The 22,420-nt window shown below is 40.6% G+C and overlaps 1 protein-coding gene across 1 annotated transcript; it reads right to left on the reverse strand.

The window, feature by feature from the left end:
- Positions 1–14,538: 14,538 nt before the first annotated feature.
- Positions 14,539–21,628, reverse strand: LOC127162558 (cortexin-3). Its single transcript, XM_051105347.1, has 2 exons — positions 21,396–21,628; positions 14,539–16,221 (listed from the first exon to the last, which is right to left on the reverse strand). The coding sequence occupies exons 1-2, from the start codon at positions 21,424–21,426 to the stop codon at positions 15,893–15,895; spliced, it is 360 nt and encodes a 119-aa protein (XP_050961304.1). The 5' UTR covers positions 21,427–21,628; the 3' UTR covers positions 14,539–15,892.
- Positions 21,629–22,420: the final 792 nt, after the last annotated feature.

Below are 22,420 nucleotides of genomic sequence, written 5' to 3' on the forward strand. Positions count from 1 at the left end.
GGCAGAGTACTCGGGTGGGGATGAGTCGGAGGCCACCGTTGTTTCACCGTCCCCGGCGGATTCTGACACCAGATCCACCTGGAAGCGGCTCTGGCTCGGTGTCGGACCGGCGGGTTTGAGCGCGTCAGGTTCGGGCGCACAGAGATAGTCGCTCGCGGTGGCGGCGGCGGCGGGGGGGCGGAGGTGACGCCGACATGACGAGTCGGAAAAGCCTTCTCAGAGCCGATAGTGTCCGACGAAAGTGCAGAGGAGCCGATGGATGTGACCGAGCGCGGGCACTGATGCTGCAGGAAGACTAAAATAACGCGCCGCGCTTCCCGCAGCGCGACGCGCACATGCGGATGCAAATGGAGAACAGCGGCGCGTCCAGTCAACAACTCCTGACAAGTTGAACGCGCTCGAGGAAATATCCGACGCGCCGCGCGGTGTGTGCGCTCACCAGCACTCTAAAGACACAGAGGATCTCCGCGAAGCGCGCTTTCCGTGGCTAATTTACGCCGTGATGCTGCGCGACCTTGCCGCAACTCCTCCTCTCGTGCCCGCGAGTCTCGCTGCTTTATACGGCACTGCAGCAGGACAGCGATGCTGGGCGGCATCGCGAGAGGAGGCGAGCTCGCGAGATTTGGCCGCTCCATCACCCAATGGGGTGGAGACTCTACGGCGGGATCACACACACACACACACACACACACACACAGGCAAATGAGAAGTTGAGTCACAAGTACAGTCTCCTTGTAGTGCGACATTAGGACGAGATAGAAATGATTCTACTCAAAATGCAATATCCTATAAGGACATATTCAGAGAGAAGAGTCACACAAGATCTACATCTCATTAACAAAAGTCCCTTTACAAAAATGCTTGTTTTGTTTTTTTCCTTTAAATTAGGGTCGTTTTGTCCTCAAAGTAAAATTCTAACTAACGAAATATCTGTAACAAAAACACAAAACGCAGTCGCTGTATAATGAAGGCAGATTGCCTCCTTTATTAATGTGGTGATTCTAACAGTAAAAAAGTACAGCAAATCTTCTTCCTGTCTGTAACCATTATAATGTGACTGTAATGGTAAAAAAGAGAAGCATGTGTTTCGTATCTTCTCAGCTCTCATTGCTCTCAAGAGTTTGCAGAAAGTTAAAGGACACAAAAAGAAACTCGTCTTAAAGGACCGGTTCACGTAAAATAAGATGTTTTGAAGAGTCTTCATGAAGATCTTTTCCCTGTGTCGTCACAGCCTTGACCTCGTCATTTCTGTCAGAGCCAATCACTGTTTGCAAAGCCAGAAACCACACATATGAGTGTGATGTGCTGTAAAGTCAGTCCTACCTGTCGCACAATTGACATCTGAAAAAAATAAAAAAATGTTCTAGTTGCTGGTGCTGTTGTGGGAATGTACAGATCGTAAGAAGACCACACAGAAGATGAGTTTGATATTTGTACTCACAGATTCGTACATTCGTGAAGATTTATAAACCATTCTGTCAGTTTAGAAATCTGATATTATATTTCTATTGTACTTTCCTAACATACGTTCAGACACATGAAGAAGGTTTTGCTGTGTAAGTTTGGTCACCGCTGCAGGACGAACGAGGTTTTGTGACTAGTGTGATGGTGAGCGGTTGCTAGGATGCAGCTTGTGCATGGTTTGGTTGTCATGGAAATGACCAAACTGGTGTACGGAGTGAAAGAATGAGCTCCAGCACATCAACATTCAGACCAGCCGTTTTAAAGAGACCACACACACACGCTTCACTGAACTCCCAACATGTCAAAGATGCTTGAGGAAAAAAATTAAACGTTTTTGCCAAATAAAAAGGGTTACGGTTTTCACTGCCCTGCCATAAACCGACTTGAAGACAGGGTCGGTGATTTGTTTCAAAAACGTTTTTCATTATGCTGGATAAAAGTCTTTTCACATTCCGATAGGAATCACTAAGTGCTCTGAATGTGTTGGTATGTCTTTATATCATCTGTAAAAGGTGTTCAGTCGTGCGCCTCTGTGTGAGGGCTGTGATAGTCTGTCCCGCCTGCCTGTCACCCTGATACCGTACGTCATCCGCACGCTCATCACGCCGTCGGCTCTTCCAGACTCTATCCACCTTATTTGTCCCATAAGAGCGGGTGCAGCCATTTGTACATTTTTTGTGTCTCGCTTCCGGTCTCATCCAGTTCCAGCTGCACAATAAGCTGGTTTTGCTGCTTGACATTGCAAACTGGTGTGTCTTACCTTACTAATGTGATGTATTATCTAAATCATGAACACACTGGTTTGTAGTGCAAACTGTTTTACCGTTTAGTGCACTTTGATATTCTTCTCGTTATTTCCCTATGGTGGATTATGAACCGGACGTCTAACACATTACCAGAAAACAGCTCACTTCACTGAAAAATCAGGTGGATAGTGGCAGTGAATGGGGTTGAAGATTTTAAAGTCCAATAAAGTGCATCCATCCATCATAAAAAGTGCTCCACGCGGCTCCGAGAGCGATCGATGTGTTTGTGTAAGAAAAATATCCACATTTAAAACTTCATAACCTGTGACTCTAGCTTCCGCTAACTGTCGTGCGTGTGTTGAAGAGAGCGGCGATCCGGCGCAGGCGCGGCGTAAGATTCAGCGAGAAGTGACAAACACAAAAGCACAGAGAAGAGAAGCAAAACAAAACACGAAACGAGGATTCATAAAGAAAACTGTCAGAGCATTTCCATATAAGCCATGAGGAAACTGGTTTTCCTTTGCTGTAAACAAAACTTGGTTCTTATGAGACTAGCGTATTCTCATCGGCGCTTAGCCAACGTAGCCTACGTCATCCCCTGGAAAGCCACTCTCTCGTGAACGCACGTACAAGATTATCAAATTTTAAATATGGATATTTTTTCTTACACAAATGCGTCGATTCAGTTCAGAAGGCCTTTATTAACCCCCGGGGCCGTGTGGATCACTCTTTTTATAATGGATGGAGGCACTTTATTGGACTTTAAAATCTTAAACCCCATTCACTGCCATTATACAGCCTAGAAGAGCCAGAACCATTTTAATATAACTCCGACTGTATTCACTTAAAAGAAGAAAAGCACACACAGGGCCAGATCCACACATGAGCATGTGCCTGTGCTCGCTCGTCCAGGGGCCCCAAGTACAACAAAAAGATACAGCTATAATATTTTTGTTATACGATCTGTATGGGCTATCAGTAAAACAACCAAATCTGATCCCCAAAAGATAAAATATAACAAATCCCCAAAAATAAATATAATAGACCATGTTTTTCACCTTTTTTATTTATGGAAACCACACTTTCCTTCTCCTGCTTTCTCTCACAAACGCGCACATTCATGAGTTTTCAGGACGGAAACATTACGTCTTGAAATAAACGATCTGAACAATGTCTCGCGGTGCGGTTGTGATTCCAGACCGTTGAATTATTAGTGAAATAATGCAGTCCTGAAGTGCCTTCTTTCTCGATTGAATCAATCTTCAATGACCAAACACAAGCCGAATGACTTTGCGCTTATTAATATTTTTGTTTGATGGGGTGGTAATATTACATATTAATAAGGCAGGGGGGACCAAAAATGTGTTTTGCCTATATGCCCCGATAAGAGGTAAATCCGTCCCTGCGTATACACTCAGGTTGTCTTGAGCGTGAGTAATCATGAGTTAATTTTCATTTTTGGGTGAACAAACAATTTTTTTGTTGGATTTTGGATTATTGCAGAAAATAAGCTCTTTGACCAACAAAAGTTATATCATTCTTACACGTTTTGTTCATCTTGATAATCTTCATAGATATTTTATACATTTTGCTATAAGCAAACTACATCACAGTCTCGATCTCAACATTATTCAGCTCCAACAACTCTTTCAGTCTTATTTCAGACATTTAACCAAAAAAACCTTTATAAACCCTTTGACTTTTGGACAATGGAACAGGAAATGCTAAAATTGTAACTCATTTCCAGGTTTCAGCCTACAAAGATCACGTCATCACATCATCTCTCAGGACCAGTGCTGTACATGTACAAATGTTAGCGCCTCCTATTCTGCACTAAGTATAATCCTTTTCTATTTTTAAATGTCTTGAATTTATTTGAAATCAATTTTTAAATCATTTTAAAAGTTTTAAATGTTTTTTTGTTTTATTGTTGTGATTATTGTTTTTATGATTATTCTGCTGCCTTTTTTTTGTGAATTATTGTTTTTATTATTGTTTTTATGATTGTTCTACTTCCTTTCATGTAAAGCACTTTGAATTACCTTTGTGTATGAAATGTGCTATATACTGTAAATAAACTTGCCTTGCCTCCTAAACTGAATAATGAAGACTGGTGTTTTACTCATGCTTTCTTCAGCTATCACACAATGTGTTTGTCTTCAAGTGTGTGAGCTGGTGCAGTGGAGTTTGTTGAAAATTCCCCCTGATCTTCTTTGATAGTTGGTCTGTCTGACGTCTCTGTTGGAGATGTTTTGCTGAAGCATGATTCCCTCAGGCCTTCAGCACTTCCTGTTTAACTTCTGCTTCCTTCTCGCTGACGTCTCTGCTAGTTTCCGTTCGGAGGTGTGCCGTGAAGCCCGGCTCTGACGGCGTATTGCTTCATCTGTGAGGGTCATCTGTGCACTTCAGTGCTCTGCTAAATTAAATTTAGTGCAATCCAAGGGCCATTCGTTGCCTGTTCTTGACTACAGCAGTGGGTTTCAGTCCTGGTACAAAGGTCTTCTTTTATTACCAAGGCAGATATGTTAAAACAGCATTTCCTAAACTAGGCCTAAAACGGCAAAGAGAGCGAGCGCTGCAGCTACAGCACTGTTCACCCTGACACACTGAATACTGATCCTGTGCTGTACTCACTGAAATTGGGCCACTTTGTGTAGCTCAGAAAGTGTTCACATACTGCATTTAACAGCTCAACGTCTACAAAGTCTGCTGCGAACAAATGAAGGTGTTTTTTTTTTTTTTTATGAACCTGTAAAACAAGTGATTCAGAGACTCAAGAATACTGAAAGACTCTCACTGGTCACTACATACTATATATATTTTAATAAAAATAATACAATTTATATACTTCTTAATGTCAAACGCTCGTCTTGTCTTACTCTGTCTGGACTCTGTTTTTGTTCCGGTTCGTGTCAGTTAGTGTATGTGGAAAAACTCCCATCTCATGTTCTCCCTCAACTTCAAAATCATCCTATATCACTGTTTTACCTTTTTTGTTAAGGCTGTTTGATCTTCTTTGCATGTTCACTTTGCAAACACTGTGTCTGTTCTTCTGCAGCGATGTAGGATGATTCTGAAATGATTTTTGAATTTGAGGGAGAAAATACGATTGGAGTTTTTTGACATACACTAACTGTCTTGAGCCAGAATACACAGAGTTCAGGGAGAGAAAGACGAGACGAGCGTTTGACATTAAAAAGTATTTAAATTGTATTATTTTTATTAAAATAACCCTTTGTTTCGCTAGATCAGACCCTTCCTCCTCGGCTGGGATCGTTTACAACCGCATTTGTGATCGTTTGAAGCCGCATTTAAACTACATTTTGGAAGTTCAAACTCGGGGCACCATATCAGTCCATTATATGGAGAAAAATCCTGAAATGTTTTCCTCAAAAAACATAATTTCTTTACGACTGAAGAAAGAAAGACATGAACATCTTGGATGACAAGGGGGTGAACACATTATATGTGAATCTTTGTTCTGGAAGTGGACTTTTCCTTTAAGATGACCTTTGAGCAGCTGAAGGTGTTTGTAGTGATGTTCTATATGTTCGTTCAGTACACACTTCTCTTTTTCAAAGTTTTGTTTTTATTTAAAGAGGCAGACAGACAGCACACCGGTTTGACTACACTATAGCACACTATACTTCCCCTGTCTTGCAATACAGTTTATTGTTACGTGACAATAGTATGAGTAACGTGCTGTTCTGAATTCAGCTTTCGTGTAGGGCTTCACAGTTAATATTCCTGTCAATATTAATGTTGAATTTTTAACAAAAAATGCAATTGAATCATTGTGACATTGTGATTTTACATCACTGTTGTTGAATCAACATTGAAATTAACAAGAAGAATCAATGTTGTTGCATCAGTGTTACAATATAATGTTGGCTCAACATCAGTTGATGTTAAAGTTAGAAAAAGTCAGTCAATAAATCAACATTACACTGTGATCACTTTGAAAATGCATCTGAACTGTAATGTTCAAAATCAATGTTGCAATGACGTGCCTCACAAGCTAATATTAAAACCACACGTCGATGCTACTTCAGCATATTCGTGACAATACAAAGTAAATCAGAGTGTTGAATGAAAACACTCGTCTAGTAGCAGAGCCACTGTAACACAATGCAGCACAATCAGTGATCAAAAGATGTGGTGGCATTGTGACTGCAGTAGTGCAACGTTCCACATATTTAATGCTGGTTTATATCAGATTACTGCCTGTGTTCCTCTAGGACAGGGGTGCTCAACCCTGGTCCTGGAGATCGTCTTTCCTGCAGAGTTCAGCTCCAACCCTGACCAAACACACCTGATCCAGCTAATTAAGATCTCAAGGAGCGCTTGATAATTACAGACAGGTGTGTTCGATTAGGGCTGGAACTAAACTCTGCAGGAAAGTCGATCTCCAGGAACAGGGTTGGGCACCGCTGCTCTAGGAGCTGCCTGTCTCACACACACAGTCACAGTCCTGGAGACACAACAACACATCTCTGAGCTCTTCCTAATCAAACACACCTGACTGAAGTCATCAGCTTCTTAAGAGACTCCAGAATTTGAGGGTGTCAGACTGTCAGTCTCTCTGTCTCTGTGGTGTTTGAGTCTAAGTCAGGGGTGTCAAACTCCGGTCCTGGAGTTTAGATGCAACCCTAATTAAACACACCTGATCCAACTAATCAAGTCCTTCAGGCTTCACTGAAAATTGCATAGTATGTGTGTTGGAGCGAGGTTGGAACACTCCTGGTCTAAGCGTATCTCATCATTCGTCGTGTTCAGGTAGGAAAACACAAAGAGTTGAACATTGTATTAGTGCAGAGATGAGTGTGTGTTCTGTAAAACATTTGCATCTGCTTTCGAACCCTTGATTAGAAGCACTATATAAATCATGTCATATTTACTGATAATGAATATATGTCATTGAAGCTCTGTACAGTGTGTCCCATCAGGTCATCAAATGTTCTGCACGCTCTCATGGTTTTCACACGCACTTGAACGCTTGGGCCAAAAACAGAAAACACATGTAAGGAGACAGTGGTCAAGCGCAAAGAACTCGAGTCTGTGTGTTGGGTCAGACACCCAAAATCTGCAGGTGTCTCCAAGACCATAAGACAGCGTGTTGGCATTGTTCAGTTGCGAATGTAAATGAAAGCTTGAAAGTCCTGAAAGTCTTCTATCAGGTGCTTCTCATTCATCAACTCTTATTTCATCTGATCTTAAAGGTAGAGTAGGTGATTTCAGAGAGGCTAGCAATAGCGAGCTAACTTTGAAAGCATAATATCCCAGCCTCCCCGCAAATCAGTCTCCACAGCCACGACTCCTCCGAAACACACGACCGCGCACAGACAGAGCGCAGGCTTTTTTTTCTTTTAATTCAGATTGAAAAAACAAGGCAGTGAAACAGAGAAATAGGATGCAGAATAGATTGAAGATCGTTTTCCAGAGGTTTTGTGTGAGTATATGCCATGGTTCAACAAACATGACTCGTGTAAAATACAGACCTCACAAGATTTTCTCTTTCTAATGAGAAAACGTATGATCGTCAGCATTCACGTGTGTGCAGTCAGCTTTCATCAAACCTTCACTGTTCATCCAACAGATTTTATTGAAATGAGTTTAATCTCAACCTGAATGGTGGTTTCACACCAATACTAAACCCATGCGTACACCTGCATTAAACATATCGGAGAGTGTATTTGACTTAAATGTAGACTTAAAATCGAATGTGGCTAATCATAGCCAACGGTCCCGCGCTGTGTGGCGTTTGACACGAATGTCCCCGTGTTTATTCTGCGGTTGTGTTTCTCTGCAGTCCAGCTCCAAGAAATGCCACAGCTGTACGTGTTCATACGGCAGGGGTTTGCAAGTTCAGTTCTCGAGAGCTGCTTTCAACTCTAATCAAACACACCTGAACAAAGTAATCCATGTCTTCAGGATAACTAAGGCTATAGCAAGGCTTCTTTTCAGGCTTGGAGCTAAAGTCTGCAGGTCAGTGGCTCTTTAGGACCGAATCTCCCAACCCCTGTCCTATGGGAACAGTCCACTGTAGTCCAGATCCAGGCAGATGAGCAATGTTTGTATCATAAGTCAAATTCAAATATAGTAAAACAATGTTGATTAAAATAATAAAGATAAAAAAATGAATCAAGTAGGCAGAAGGCCCAGTTTTCTCAACCTAACATATATATATGCTGTGCCTACATGACAGGACAGGACTGGTTCAGTTTACTTCACTCGCAACCAGTTAATGATGTAATCAAGACTAAATGTACCCGAGTAGATCTTACTAGTTCACAACGGTCCTCGTAGAGCACACGGAACAATTCGATAATCAACAGCTTCGTGGAGAACATAGCAAAAGAAGCGTAACTCAGGTTTGCCGACTCGAATCTGAAAGTCCTGCGGCAGACGCTCTGAAAGTGCATTTAGTAGCTTGTACAGATGGTCACACACTTCAGTCATACTGGATGTCTAATATAAAAAATTTGTCACATTAAGTTGAAATAAGATGACTTAAAGTATAAAGTATATATTTAAATAGAAATAATTCAGAATACACCAGGGCCGGCATTTGAAGATTCTGAACGCGTCCCTGCCGTGTGGATGACAGCGGTGGAAATACACGGATCACTGAGGGAAAATATCTGTGTGCTAATGTCAGGGAATATTAAAGAGGTCTGGTCTGGTCTGGTCAGTGCATATTAGCTGGGCTCGCTGATGATTGAGCTGCTGATTAAAAATGTCACTTCCTGCAGGATGATGCAGTTCAGGAAAGGATTTCACAGAAGACTGTTAGGATGGAGCGATTTTAACCCTTTAACGATCAGCACGTTCTGGGTCCCTGTGTGTTATTGAGAAATGTGTTGAACGTAACCCGGCCTGACTGAGTCCTCGTCTCTGCTGCTCAGTTTCAGCCTCTTTCAGCCTGATCCCAAAACACAAGTAACTCACTCCAGACTGGTGCTCTGTCACATATCGTGCAAGGAAGGGGCGAACAAAGACGAAGGTCAAAGATAAAGTCTTTATTATATTCCGCAGGTAATTCCAAAACGATAACTCCACAGGAGGCGGGCAGATACACGCATACATTGACGAGACCCGACACCAAACACTGAACTGAATGCAACTTATAAAGACAGGTGATAACAGTATACTTAATTAAGGCACAGGTGAAACAAGGAAAACTAATGATGATTAAACGAGGACAGGAAACAGGAACAACTAACTATGGGCACAAGAGGGAGAAACCAACATAAACAGTCCACAGGGGTGTGACGTGCTCTGGGTTTGCTGGGAATTTCAAAGAGTATTTTTTTGGACATGCAACAGTTTCAGAGGTCTTGTGGAACCTGAAACGACAATAAACACTCTAATAAGAGTCAAATTATGTACTCTGTTACCATCATTTTTGTTGAGTATTGTTATATAATATGTAGTTAAGGCTGAAAGATAGTGAGAAATTATTTTTAAAAAGTCTCTGCAACCTTTTTTTTTTTTTTTTTTTTCAAGGAAATTACTAAAAGAATCATTAAAAAATAATGACATATCGTCAAGAGGACCTGGAGTAAGACTAGTTCAATCCCAATCCCTACCTCGTGCTCTGCATTTTTTTTAACTGGTTCTGTTTCCTCTGCTTCGTGTGACAAAGCGTTTCAGAGCTTCACTGCAGCAGCAGATGGAGCCTAGCGAGGGAAGACGGTGCACACTTTGACCTAAAGCGCTCTGTGAGACACACAGCGGTGGGCTGGAATTTACAAGCTCTCGTAGGGCAGACGCCTGCTGTTCAAGTCAACATTCACATGCAAATGCTAGTAATCAATAAAACTCTTGGACTGAAGCGATTAGGGAAAGGTTAGTCCTGTTATGGACTGTTGTTCTGTACCGCAAGATGAAGTCTAAACCTGTGTCACATTCAGCTCCGTGGAAAAGTCTTACAGTAGATGCTGCACTAAGCCATTTAAGATGGTTATTAGTACATTTTGCTTTAGTATGCCACTACAATTATGTCGGTTTTAGATTTGTAACCGTTCCTGTTGCAAATATTGTAAAACTCCAGTGAGAAGTTAGAGATGCCTGTATCAGTTTGATACTAAAATCATAACGTCGGTTGAACACACACAGTCTAACCTGCCCAGTCTCGTGTTACTGCACCTGTAACGTGTGAAAGTGTGTGCCAAAACTGGGACTAATAACTAAAAAAAAAAAAAAAAAAAAATAGGAAACCTGCCAGAACCTACTGGCTTAAGAAATCTGCATTTTGAATGATTCCCCATTACCCATTCATAAAGTTATCAGCCACTTGCTTTATGACTTTTCACCAACCTACTGGTGGTTTTAGTCTCATATTAAATATAAATACATATTTAAATTAATCAGAGGCGGAAAGTAGTAAAGTATTTTTAAAATTGGAAAGTTGTGAAAGTTGTGAAGTAAAGTAAATCACTCTGATAGTCGGTGCTGATATCCTTTTGGGCAGTACGACGATACATGGTGCGGTTGCGCCTCGGGTTCCTGAGATCAAATCCCGCCTCGTGGACCTTTCACGACCCCCATCCCCCTTCCCCCCCTTGGGTTACTTCCTGTCATATATATCTCCACTGTCCTTTCAAAGGAAAAATGGAAAAACTCTGATAAAATACAGACACTTGAAAAGTACTTTTACAGCAGAATAAAAATACTTACTGTCTGCCTCTGAAATTAATCTCATACTTTTACACTATTTATGCCATTCTAATTGATGTAAATGCATTCACACAGCCTGTAAATCGAATTGAATCTGATTTAATGCCACTTCAGATGCAGATTCTTCTTCAGAGCATTTTGATGATACTGATAATATTTGATTGGTAACAGTGTCTGATTATTCACACTGAATTTAGTGATCATATTTAGGAATGTAGGAATCATTTTTTATGGATCTGTCAGTAAATAAGCACTAATGTTTTCGGGACGCCGCAGGAGCTTTGACACAATTTGGAGACCGAAGGCAAATGCAGCCACACGTTGTCTTGTATTACAGCGCTCCACTCCAGCCCCGTCCCGCACAGATCCGCTCCGGTTCAAGGAGGTATGTTTAATTAAAGTCGAGGCTAAACACCACAGGCCTGTGGACGCACAAGCACAGCTGCTGAATGTGTGTTGAGATGCGGATCAGTGGCAGATAATGACAGTAACAGAAGTTTATGTGAAGAAAGCCACACAAAAGCCCTGTTCAGATAGAAATTGTCTCCTATGGGGTTACGGGAGGGGGAGTTTTTCTCCCACATAAAAAAAATTCTGTCTGATTGACCTACAGTTTTCTGGTGATTTAACTGGCGTCTAAAATCTAGTTTATAAAGAGGAATCAATCCAAAAGTCATTATTTCCCGGCAGCGTACAGTAACTGTTTATGCGCGTGCGTTTTAAATAAAGAAACTTTTATTGTTGAAATACTGGAAAGTGTTTGTCAGAATAACTTTACATCAGCGCTGCTCTACAGAGAGTGGGAGCTATTAGGAAAAGAAGAAAGAGAACAAAATCACATAAACTTTGAAATGGGCTTTTACTGTTGTATGCAATAAATGTTTAAAGTATTTGATTATATACATTCATACGAGGGCTCGCACAGCTAATCATTTTACTAGTTGAACAAGCAGCCGGGTCAAATGTTAACCGTATGTTTTATTATTTATTTATTTATTTCTGTTGATTTCACACTTTTGAAATGACATCTGTCATTTTTGAGAGATAAAATGCAAGACAGAAAACCTCTCTGATCCAGCAGAACCGCAGCTTAGGGAAGATGTACAAAGCTCCATTTTTGTTTAGAAATTTAGATGGCTCATGAAACATCATCCAATTATTCTCCAAATTCTCTACTATTGTATTAAATTATTTACATCAATGCATTTAGAAGATTTTATCTAAAGTAACTACAGAAACAAATGTACACAGCACAGCCATCGCTGAACGCTCCCCATGACGGAAATACATTGGGATTTTCGACTTCCTTTCACTTTGAATAATATCTATGCATTAAATCATTCTGGGATTTTTTTTTTAATTTTTCTGGCTGGGAATCAGGACTATAATAGCATCCAAGTCATTGTTAAATAAATGTGGATGTGCAAAATGTGCAATTGCTTTTGTGTATTGCTTTTCAGTAATATAACAGTATTTTACTACACTCAAAGTCTAAATGGTGTTCCATTAACCCAGAAACTGTCTGCATATCAAATGAAAATAGATGATGAATTAAATTAGGCTACAATAAGCTGAACCATGACAGTTTTTCAGTAGAGATCATCAGTGTCTGTCTGTGTCCTGGAGGAGCGCTGCTGCCCTCTTGTGTTCTGTAGACAGCACACACACACACACACACACACACACACGTCTGGTTTATTATCTTTGTGGGGACTCTCCATAGGCGCAATGGTTTTTATACTGTCCACACTGTATTTTCTATCCCCTTCCCCTAACCCTACCCCTAAACCTAACCCTTACAGAAAACTTTCTGCATTTTTACTTTCTCAAAAAATCTCATTCTGTATGATTTATAAGCTTTTGTACCCATGGGGACCACAAGCCCGTCCCCACAATGTCAAACATTTCAGGTTTTACTATCCTTGTGGGGACATTCGGTCCCCACAATGTAGCAAAAGTACACACACACACAGCATTTCATCAACCCATTACACCCAATTACAAACCAACAGTGGTAAAAATGAGAATATTTCTAGCTTCCTTCAGTTATAAACATCTCACGTGTTAATACGTTTCCATCTCAACTGTAATTAAGTGGAACAACAACTTATAAGTGTGGAAACATTTAGCGGGTTTAACAAAAAGAGAACAAAATCATGTCAACTCCTAAACCGGAGGAGCTGGACCACCTGTGCACCTGCACTGCCTCATAATACAGAAAGAGACAAGCACACCAACAACAAAACACTACAGACACAAAACACTCAAGAAGGATGAGAAGAGGGCGACCGTCTGCAGCAACAGCTGATCAACCCTCACCTTTCTGAGTTTTGTCCTGCTGCTGTCATCTGATCTTACATTCATTTGCACCAAAGCAGAAGAAACGGATTCACATTCACTCCTGTTCCTAACCGGACAGATTGATTTCCCACAAGTCTAATTGTCATGGTGTTGATTAAGTGTTCCCTTCATTTAATTATTTATTACTTTTTTATTTTTGAATAATGTATATGAAATCAAACAAAAGACAGTTCTGTTAACTTCAGTGAACTGTATAAATCCTGAGTCATGGCAGAGGCGGGTGATGGCGATGGCAGATCCTGCGGCATAAAGTACAATACATCCAACAAAAGAGTGTATTTGGGACAATACACAGGACTGTTATATGAACTAATACACTCACAAGAGCCGAAGCACAGCCGTGGTGATACACACCAGACGCGCTCTCGCTTCATCACGTCATGCATGCATGCACCAACAGCAAACAAATGCCTGTTGGATGAAGCAACTTGGATAACACTTTAGAATACAGATCCGTCGTTAGTGAATAACCACACAGAAACAAATGACTAATGCACTATTAACATTCTAGTAACTACTATTAACTAACAAGAAACTCTGATTAACAAATCAGTAAGCCATAGTGCACAACCCTGGTGAAAAAACCAGCATATGCCGGTAGCTGTTTTGATGCTGGTTTATGCTGGTCCTTGACTAGCAATATGACCGGCATAAACCAGCATATGCTGTTTTTTTCACCAGGGAACTGAATGTGGTAGTTCACTTTTAGATAATCAGTAACTACTATTTTTTCATGTCTCCCAGAGAACTACTAAGAACTACTACATACATGTTCATAATTAATGTAAATAATGCAAAATGTATAATTAATTCTAAAGTGAAGATCATGGTAACCCACTAGTAATGACTAAGGTTTTTTGTGAGGTTCTGGATAGTCATTCTTCCGATGGCTTTGCTAACACTTGAGTCGTAACTAGTAGGTCACCATGATCTTCACTTTAGAATTAATTATTCATTTTGCATCATTCACATTAATTATGAACCTGTACTTCTTAGTAATTTTTTGGGAGACATGAAAGAATAGTTACTGATTATCTAGTAGTGAACGACCACTTTCAACTGAGCACTATTACTTACTGATTCGTTAATCAGAGTTTCTTGTTAGTCAGTAGTAGTTACTAGAATGTTAACAGTGCATTAGTCATTTGTTCCTGTGTAGTTATTCATTAATGACTGAACTGTATTCTAAAGTGATACCGTTTTTCTGTATATATACAGTACGTGTTTTCGATCATCTTAGCCATAGCGTACAGACATGCTGACGACATATCAAAAATGACATTTACACTGCTTTGGAAATGTTTTATTAATTATCTCTTTGAAACATAAATGAGGTTGTGACACTATTCAAACAAAGCATCGTAATTCAGAATCATCCTGCGTTCCTAGTTTTATTAATTCTCAGTTTCACAGCACAGACATTTATTTCTAAACAGTATGAAGGTCTAAATATGAACGGTCATTGATTTGAGGCTCCACGTACTGTACAGAAACTCACAGACAGAGCTGTTTAGTGCTTTGTATCATCTAAAGAGCAGCAGCTTCATGAGGAGCAATGAAAACCACCTTTTCACTGCGATCCCAGCGTCTTCAGTCTGTCAGCATTCGAGCGACCGTTAAATCTTTGTTGTGACACGTGCGATATCACGCGTCCTTCGCGAAGTGCTCTACAGCTCGTCGGCTCTTTCACAGTGACAGCAGGTACGATGAAGTAGTGCAACAAAAATCATCACGATCGACGGGACAGAAGAGAAGAGCGTTCGCGTCATTATCGGTATGTGACGATCAGCTCTCACGATGTGGGTTTTCACGATTAGGGTTCGACTCGAAGGCTCAAACGGGTCGTGCAACTTCACATCGCGACGCTTCTCCTGACGGCAGCTTCGCGGGTTAAGGCTTACGAAACTACAGCCTATGAATATACAGGTAGAGACGCGATCTAAGATCGGAGTATTTATTGTGCTAAGGCTGATGAATCCTGCGGCTCCTACCGCGAATGAGCTGTCAGATGAACAGAACCTGTGAAGCGACCCACATATTGCGCACACAATGAATCAGCAGCTCATCTAAGAGCCTGTCCTAACCCTATTCACATCAGCTAGAGGTTTCTACGAAGGCCCAGGATGTGACCGGAAGCACTGCAGTAATTGCCAGTAATGAATCATGTAAACTTTGACAGTGGCCGATTACAGTGCATGTTTTGTTTTGTTTTTTAAGGCTATTTCGACAAAAGCGTCTTAAGTGTTTATGAAGTGCTTATAAACGGTCTTAGAAAGAGCTTCTCTTCTAGAGATTTGTACTTGGCAGTTAACGACAGCACAGATACATGAGGAAACGAGGGCTGTATTTTTGGGAGGATATAAAAGAGGGCTACCCTGTGTCTCAGCGCTAATAAGAGCTCAAGATCCCTTCGGCCTGGAAATAGAGCACTGCACACTCGTTTTCTCAAACAACATGTCGTGATGTGGATGGCAGTGAGCGCAGTGTGTGTGTGTGTGTGTGTGTGTGTGTGTGTGTGTGTGTTAGTCAGCTTCGCAAGCTTGCGGTGGAGCTGCTCGTATGCAGAGTTACTGTATTCTTGATGTATTTCTACACAGTGTCATGTGTTTGTGTATGAGGTGAGGATGTGCGACACTGTGCCTCTACGCCAGCGTGTAATCAAACTGGCCCTTCTCGAGGCCGTCCAGACCGTCGGCCCACGTGGAGGTGGGCATGCTGCGGTACGGGTCCAGCAGGATGCGGAAGCAGCGCACGATCAGCATGCAGAGGAAGACAAAGAGGAAGATGACGAAGGCAAAGGTGGTCTTCTGCTCCAGGGTCATGCCGGCGCCCGCCACGGGACCCCCCGTCTGGAGCGAGGAGGTGAACGGCTCGGCCTCCATCGGCCAGGAGATCTGCAGCGGCTCGTCCCACAGCAGACGCTCGCGCATCCTCACGCGCAGGGGCCCCACATCCTCCACATGGACCTCATCTACACACACACACACACATACACACAGACTGAATGATCAAACCTGTGACGCACGCCTCTTCTCCACTATAACCTCTTTTATCAAATAGCTGCGAGTAACTACCAAGCCCAAGCAGAAGAGCGATAGAGGTCCACTGGGAAACATGACCTAAAGCAGATACAGTTGTTTGGTGGCATGCTTCAACTTCCTTCATCAGTCTCGAGTGTTTTCTGAAGTTTACGGTTAGTTGGATCAAATTGAGCAAGCATACTCAGATTGTCTTGATGTGCACAATTTCACAGGATCGTTAAGATTTGACACTGCACTAATTAATCAGTCAATTCTGGGCCACATCCGAAAAAAAATTCGACAAATCAAAATACTTTTAAAAACATCTTGTCAAGATTAGTTTTCATGTGGATGTGATGAAAAGCAGGCTTTCCTTTAAAATCTGAGACTCTCTTCATAGTGAACCGTCATCACAGAATGGACGGGCAGTGAATCAGTGAATCAGTACATGAAGAAACAAACTTTGTTTTTTGTGCTAAGAACATACCACATGTTACTACGTGACGTTCAGTCAAAGCTAATTCAACGGACACATTCTAAAATCTTTCTAGCTGTTTTTCAACTTTCAGCTAAACATCCAGCATATGACCCATTGTCCGCCAACATTTCCAGCTTTATCTGAAGTGCAAACAATTACAACCAGTTTGTCTTTTTGTTAAATGAATTAAATCTGTTGGATATTCTCTCCATCACAAATCAGCACTCCTGGGGTTGCAGTGCTGTACCCTTTTCACATTATATCACAGTATGAAAATCTATGGTTATAACATATAACACTTGCTTACCAGCGGTACTGACGAAAGGAGCCGCACGCGGAACCTCGTCTGCACGTGCTATAAGTTTATTGCAATTGAAGTGTTTGTATTAAAGGTTTAAGTGTTTGTTATATCTGAAGCAATTAAAAGTAAAAATTCATCTGTTGTTATTTTTAAACCTTTTACAATAATGTACTAAATGAGAGGCTTTTCCGTATAGTTCACAGCATTACTTGGGAAAGATTTTTTTCACCCTTTTTCAACAGTTTTAGCACGTTTTTTTTCCCCTAAGAACAGTGTTGGGGAAAGTTACTTTTAAAAGTCATGCATTACAATGTTGCGTCACTCCCTAAAAAGTAACTAATTACGTTACTTGGTTACTTTTTATGGAAAGTAATGTGTTACGTTACTTTTACGTTACTTTTTAAATCTGGGCAGGGCTTGCTTCAAAAGCCTGAAGGAAAAGTAAATTCACATCTATACAGTAAAACACATGAGAAGAAAGTTTAACACTCTTCAACAATTATTAAAAAAAGGACAGTATTAAGGAAAGTATTTTTTGCTCATTAGCGTGGTTGAATTGGATCATCGAAGGTCAACAGCCAAGACACTGGTTAATACAATGAGATTAAATACATGAAGGATAATTGTATTTTGTAAAGCATATTTTGATATTATTTAACATATTTAATTATTGCAGGTTTGCGTCATATTCTGAGTTTCATTTCACTGTTTTTATTCATTTTGAGGAATACTCAATCTGTTTTTTTGTGAGTGTGATGAATTAATGCATGTTCACATTTATCCTAGAACTAAAGTAACATCTCACTCCTCATCAATAAATGGCAAAAAGAAAAGAAGACATTACTTAAAAATATGAAAAAGTAACTTAAAAAGTAATATTTTCTTGTAAACTAAAAAAGTAATGTTACTTTACTAGTAACTTGAAAAAAGTAATCTGATTACGTAACTTGTGTTACTTGTAATGCGTAACCCACAACACTGCTTAAGACAAGTAAAAGCTTTAAGAACAGCAGTGTTATTACTGATGTATTTTATGCATGTACTGGAATAAAACATGAAAATATCTTGAGCTTGTGTTCATCACAGACCTTCTTTCAGCCATTTGTGTCATGGCAGCTCCTAGACAGTCTAGCACAGTAATGTACAAGGCGATGTTAATGTGGTCTTGGCTACACTGCTCCTGCAGTGCAAGTACTGAGACTTGCTACTGTCAATATATCCACAGACATGAAATACTGCAGCGGCACCTATAACATATATGAAATAACCCCCCATATACAACATACATGAAATCACCCCGTAGCAGATCTATACAGGTGGAGCTGGGGAAGGTGGAGGGTTTCTGATGCACTAGATGAGTATTTGAGCAGCGAGCTCACTGGCTGTTGATGTGAAAGAAATCACTCTGCTGTACCACTGCACCTCTCTGTATACACCGTCCAGCTGAGGTACAGCGCACTGTGACTGCACGGCAGGATAAAGTGGTGTAGCCTATATCTGGAGTGCACGTGAACATGAATATTAAGCTTGACATGTTTGATACCTTGTATTTACAACGGTTCTCTTTGACGGCTCTGTCTGTTTTTTCAGCAGTATGTAAAACTTCAGATCTGGATTTTTTACCTTGTTAGAGGCGGAGAATGCCACACAGCAACCTTTTGGCACTGCACCAAGCAAAAATCAATCGAAAATAAATCAATGGATAAAAGCATCTGCTAAATGATTAAATGTAAATGTCAGTGAACATAAACCGCTGGGAAAGTAATCGAATACTTGTCAGTCTATTAAATTTGTGCATTCAGTCTTAAACCGTCAGCAGCCTAATAAACCTGTTTCTTTCTCTGTTATTTAATGAAACTCAGCAACACGAGGAATGAAGAGAATCATCGTGCTCGTCACTGTAAAAAAACTGTTACATTTGATTATTCATTTTCTATACAGTGGGCTACTATTTTTAGGAGTCTAAACTGTTCATTTTATTTATATCTTTTTTTATTTGTATTTTTGTATTGTTTGTAATTTTCAGATTTTTTTATTGTATTCAGCTCAGTGTTGTTTGTTGACAGATTAAGGGGTTGGGGTCATTCTGAGGTGTCGCTAGAAGTCTAGGGCCGGCAATATGGCGCTACGGCAGAAGTGCGTACGGAGCCCAAAATGACAATTGGGACACCTACGGTCTCGTGGACTTAACGGACACTCGCACACGGCGGCCATCGTAAGTCTGCGAGACCGAAAGTGCACGTGAGCGTTCCATTTGGGACGGGGCCTAACATGCAGCAGTGGTGGGTCAGAGAGGCCTTGATGAAGTAGCTGTTGGTCTGTGTTGTGCAGACTGTCTTATTCTTGATATATTCATCCTCATTACATAATAAAAACCCAGTCCTTCTGCCTGCTTGGTTTCAATGAAAGACATATTTTGATGAACATGGAAGTTCTGAGTTCTGAACCGTACAGTGTGTTGTTACAGCACAATCACCTGTTAAATGTCAAAAGGTCAATAACGATTTGATTTCTCAATTCATGAGCCCTTTAGATGCTCAGCAGAGTCCACTAGGTAGTGCACTTGTGTTGAATGTGCTCATCTGTGCTGGGTAGCAACTGATTACAGGTAACATGTGGTGTACAATCAGTTGCCAGAAATGAAGTACCTGTAGTCAGATAATACTGCGTTTGAAAATAATCATGATCCGATTACAGTTACTTTTTTTTTTATTGATTACATCTTATTCACACAGTAAATTGGAAGTTAATTGTTCATATTTTACATTTGGATGCTTGTTTTGAATCAGCTCCTGACTGATGCCCATGCACGTTTCTAACAGATATTTTAAGGCCTTTTAACTTGTGTGGTGATGATATCAACTATGTTAACACATTTAATGTACAGTATACGCACATATTAAACATATTTAACCTGTGCCAGACTAGAAATGAGGTTGATGACAGATTTAGATCATTAGTTGAATTTCGTTTTTCCCCATTGTAGATGACACTACTAAGACGCTAATTAAGGGTAAATATTACCTTTATCCTGATATCTGCTCTCACGCAGCTTATAGCTGAACCTGGAAATGACACGTTTCACTGCAGGATACCGTGTTGTGTTCGGTCAGATCTATAACCTATTAAATCCAGTTAAACAAAACTAAACCTACCACAGCCTTTATTTCTGACCTCTGGAACACAAACATCCAGCTCCTGAGCTCTCATAAAGGTCACAAAATGGACAGTCTACAGCTGTAAATATTAGTAGATACAAGAGGAATTTGGAACATGTGATACTCCAAAAATGTGTGTATTCTCAATGGGTTTCCTATAAGAAGTGGTGAATACATGAACATTTTACTGCAGTAAAGGGAAGCAGGAGAGAGAGAGAGAGAGAGAGATGTAGTGTAGTTCACTTCAGTATGGATGAAGTCACTGCGTCTGTTAGTGGCAGAGATGAACAGTTCGTCTGTCCAGATACTCGTATGCGGAGTTTAGTGTAGAGACATGGACTTTAACTGCAGTTTACATGAAAACAGAGAATCGAATAGTGATCATCACACACACATCTCATAAAGGCGTGTGTGACTATGATTTTGATTTCTATCACTGCAAAATTTGTGATGTAACTTTTAATGACTTTTTAAGTTAAGATGATTAAGATTCACATTTTCTAATATATATATATATATATATATATATATATATATATATATATATACTTTTCCTTGGTTAATTTTATTAATATGCAAGCAAAATAAGAATAAAAAGCAGCTGTGGTTAACACACACACACACACAGGCAGTATTTAAGTTGCTGCATGAGGATTCATGATGGTGATGATGATGATAGACTCGTAAATGTGAAAGGAAATCAAATGACCTGATCAAATATCCATTAGTCTGAAATCTTGTCCTGTTTTCACATTTCACCTTTGACTTGAGTGAAGTCTATATCTGACACAGATTTAATCGCGAGGGTTTGTCAGGGCGACAGAGACTCGGATTCAGAGCATAATAATGAATCACATGCGAGAGACATGTGAAGTTGTGCTGAGGCGACACCCTTTTACTGCAGTCATACGGTGTGAACATGAACTAGTGTGATCTTCTGCAGCCTCATCTCCGCCGACACACTGCGCTTCTCTATGGAAATAAGAGCGTTATTGATCTGCAGGAGTCCGTGGATCAGCGCTGAATGTCAATGCGGAATCTGCTCGTGTCATGATCGATCAACAAGTGAAACGACACGAGTCACACAAACAGCAGTCGACCACAATGAAATAAACTATCGCATATCGATTAGATACGCAGATGAGCGCGTGTAAATGTGAATGATATTTCGTGATATTTGACTCGCACCTTTGTCTCCCTGTGAGAATGTGGGATCCATTTCCACAGTTACAGTCAAATCCAGCGGAATTCGCCCATTCTACAGTCACATCCACATCGGTCCACAGACGGCGGACAGCGACCCGACACCGAGCGATTCGCCTTTGTCACTCTGAAATAATCAAACAAATAATACTGATTCCTCTCGCAGAAGCGTGAACGCGACGCTGCGGCGCACACGGTCGCGCCTCGCGCCTCGGCTGTGTGCGCGCGCGTGAGTGAATCTTGACGTAGTGTTGATTCCGAACCGAATTGATTCATTTGAATGAATCCTTTCGGTCTGAACCGAACAGATCACTTATTTAGGGGAGCACTCACCAATCCCAAACCCACAGAACATCGGAAAGAAAACTGGAATTAGGGGGGTTGTTTGTCATTTTAGATGTCCTTTTGGTTGTATTTAATTATAAAACCCTTTATTATCTATAATAACATTAAACTTAAAGGGGTCATCAAATGCTAAGTTCACTTTTTCATGTTGTTTGAACATTAATGTGGTTGTCAGTGTATGTACAAATCTACCCTATAATGATAAAAATCCATGCAGTGGTTTTTAATTAATCTGTGAAAATAATATCCCCTTTTTCAAATCGAACCATTCTCAGATGACTGTCCGTGTGGCGTCACATGACAGAGGCCACTCCCACAACAGTTGATTGACATGAGCGTCTTACCTCAGATCAGCTGTAACAGTCCGACCTCCATTGTTTTGATGCTGGAGCAGGGATGTAAGTTAGACAAGAATATCTCAGATTGAGCGATTGAGGTGTTGTGTTGCTGGATGTAATAATAAACATAGTGGTCGTCATTTACTCCCGACATCTAAGTCGCTGAAGATGCAGTGGATTACATTTGTTTGTTAGGGTTAGGTTAATATTTTCTTCTTGGATATTAAGACAGGCACCTGCAAATATGACCAAATTAAAGATTTGTTGTATGTTGTGTGCTCCTACTGAAACAACAACAAGGAACACCTCCTGATCACATGACAAATG

The sequence above is a fragment of the Labeo rohita genome, unplaced genomic scaffold (assembly GCF_022985175.1).
Source record: "Labeo rohita strain BAU-BD-2019 unplaced genomic scaffold, IGBB_LRoh.1.0 scaffold_97, whole genome shotgun sequence".
Classification (NCBI taxonomy): Eukaryota; Metazoa; Chordata; class Actinopteri; order Cypriniformes; family Cyprinidae; genus Labeo; species Labeo rohita.

Bases quoted from the DNA above. Each gene is read 5' to 3' on its own strand.
- LOC127162558 (XM_051105347.1), bottom strand. From the start codon at position 21,426: ATGGATCCCACATTCTCACAGGGAGACAAAG. The intron at 16,222-21,395 runs GTGCGAGTCAAA...GTGTGTGTGTAG, and splicing joins ATTCTCACAGGGAGACAAAG to ATGAGGTCCATGTGGAGGAT.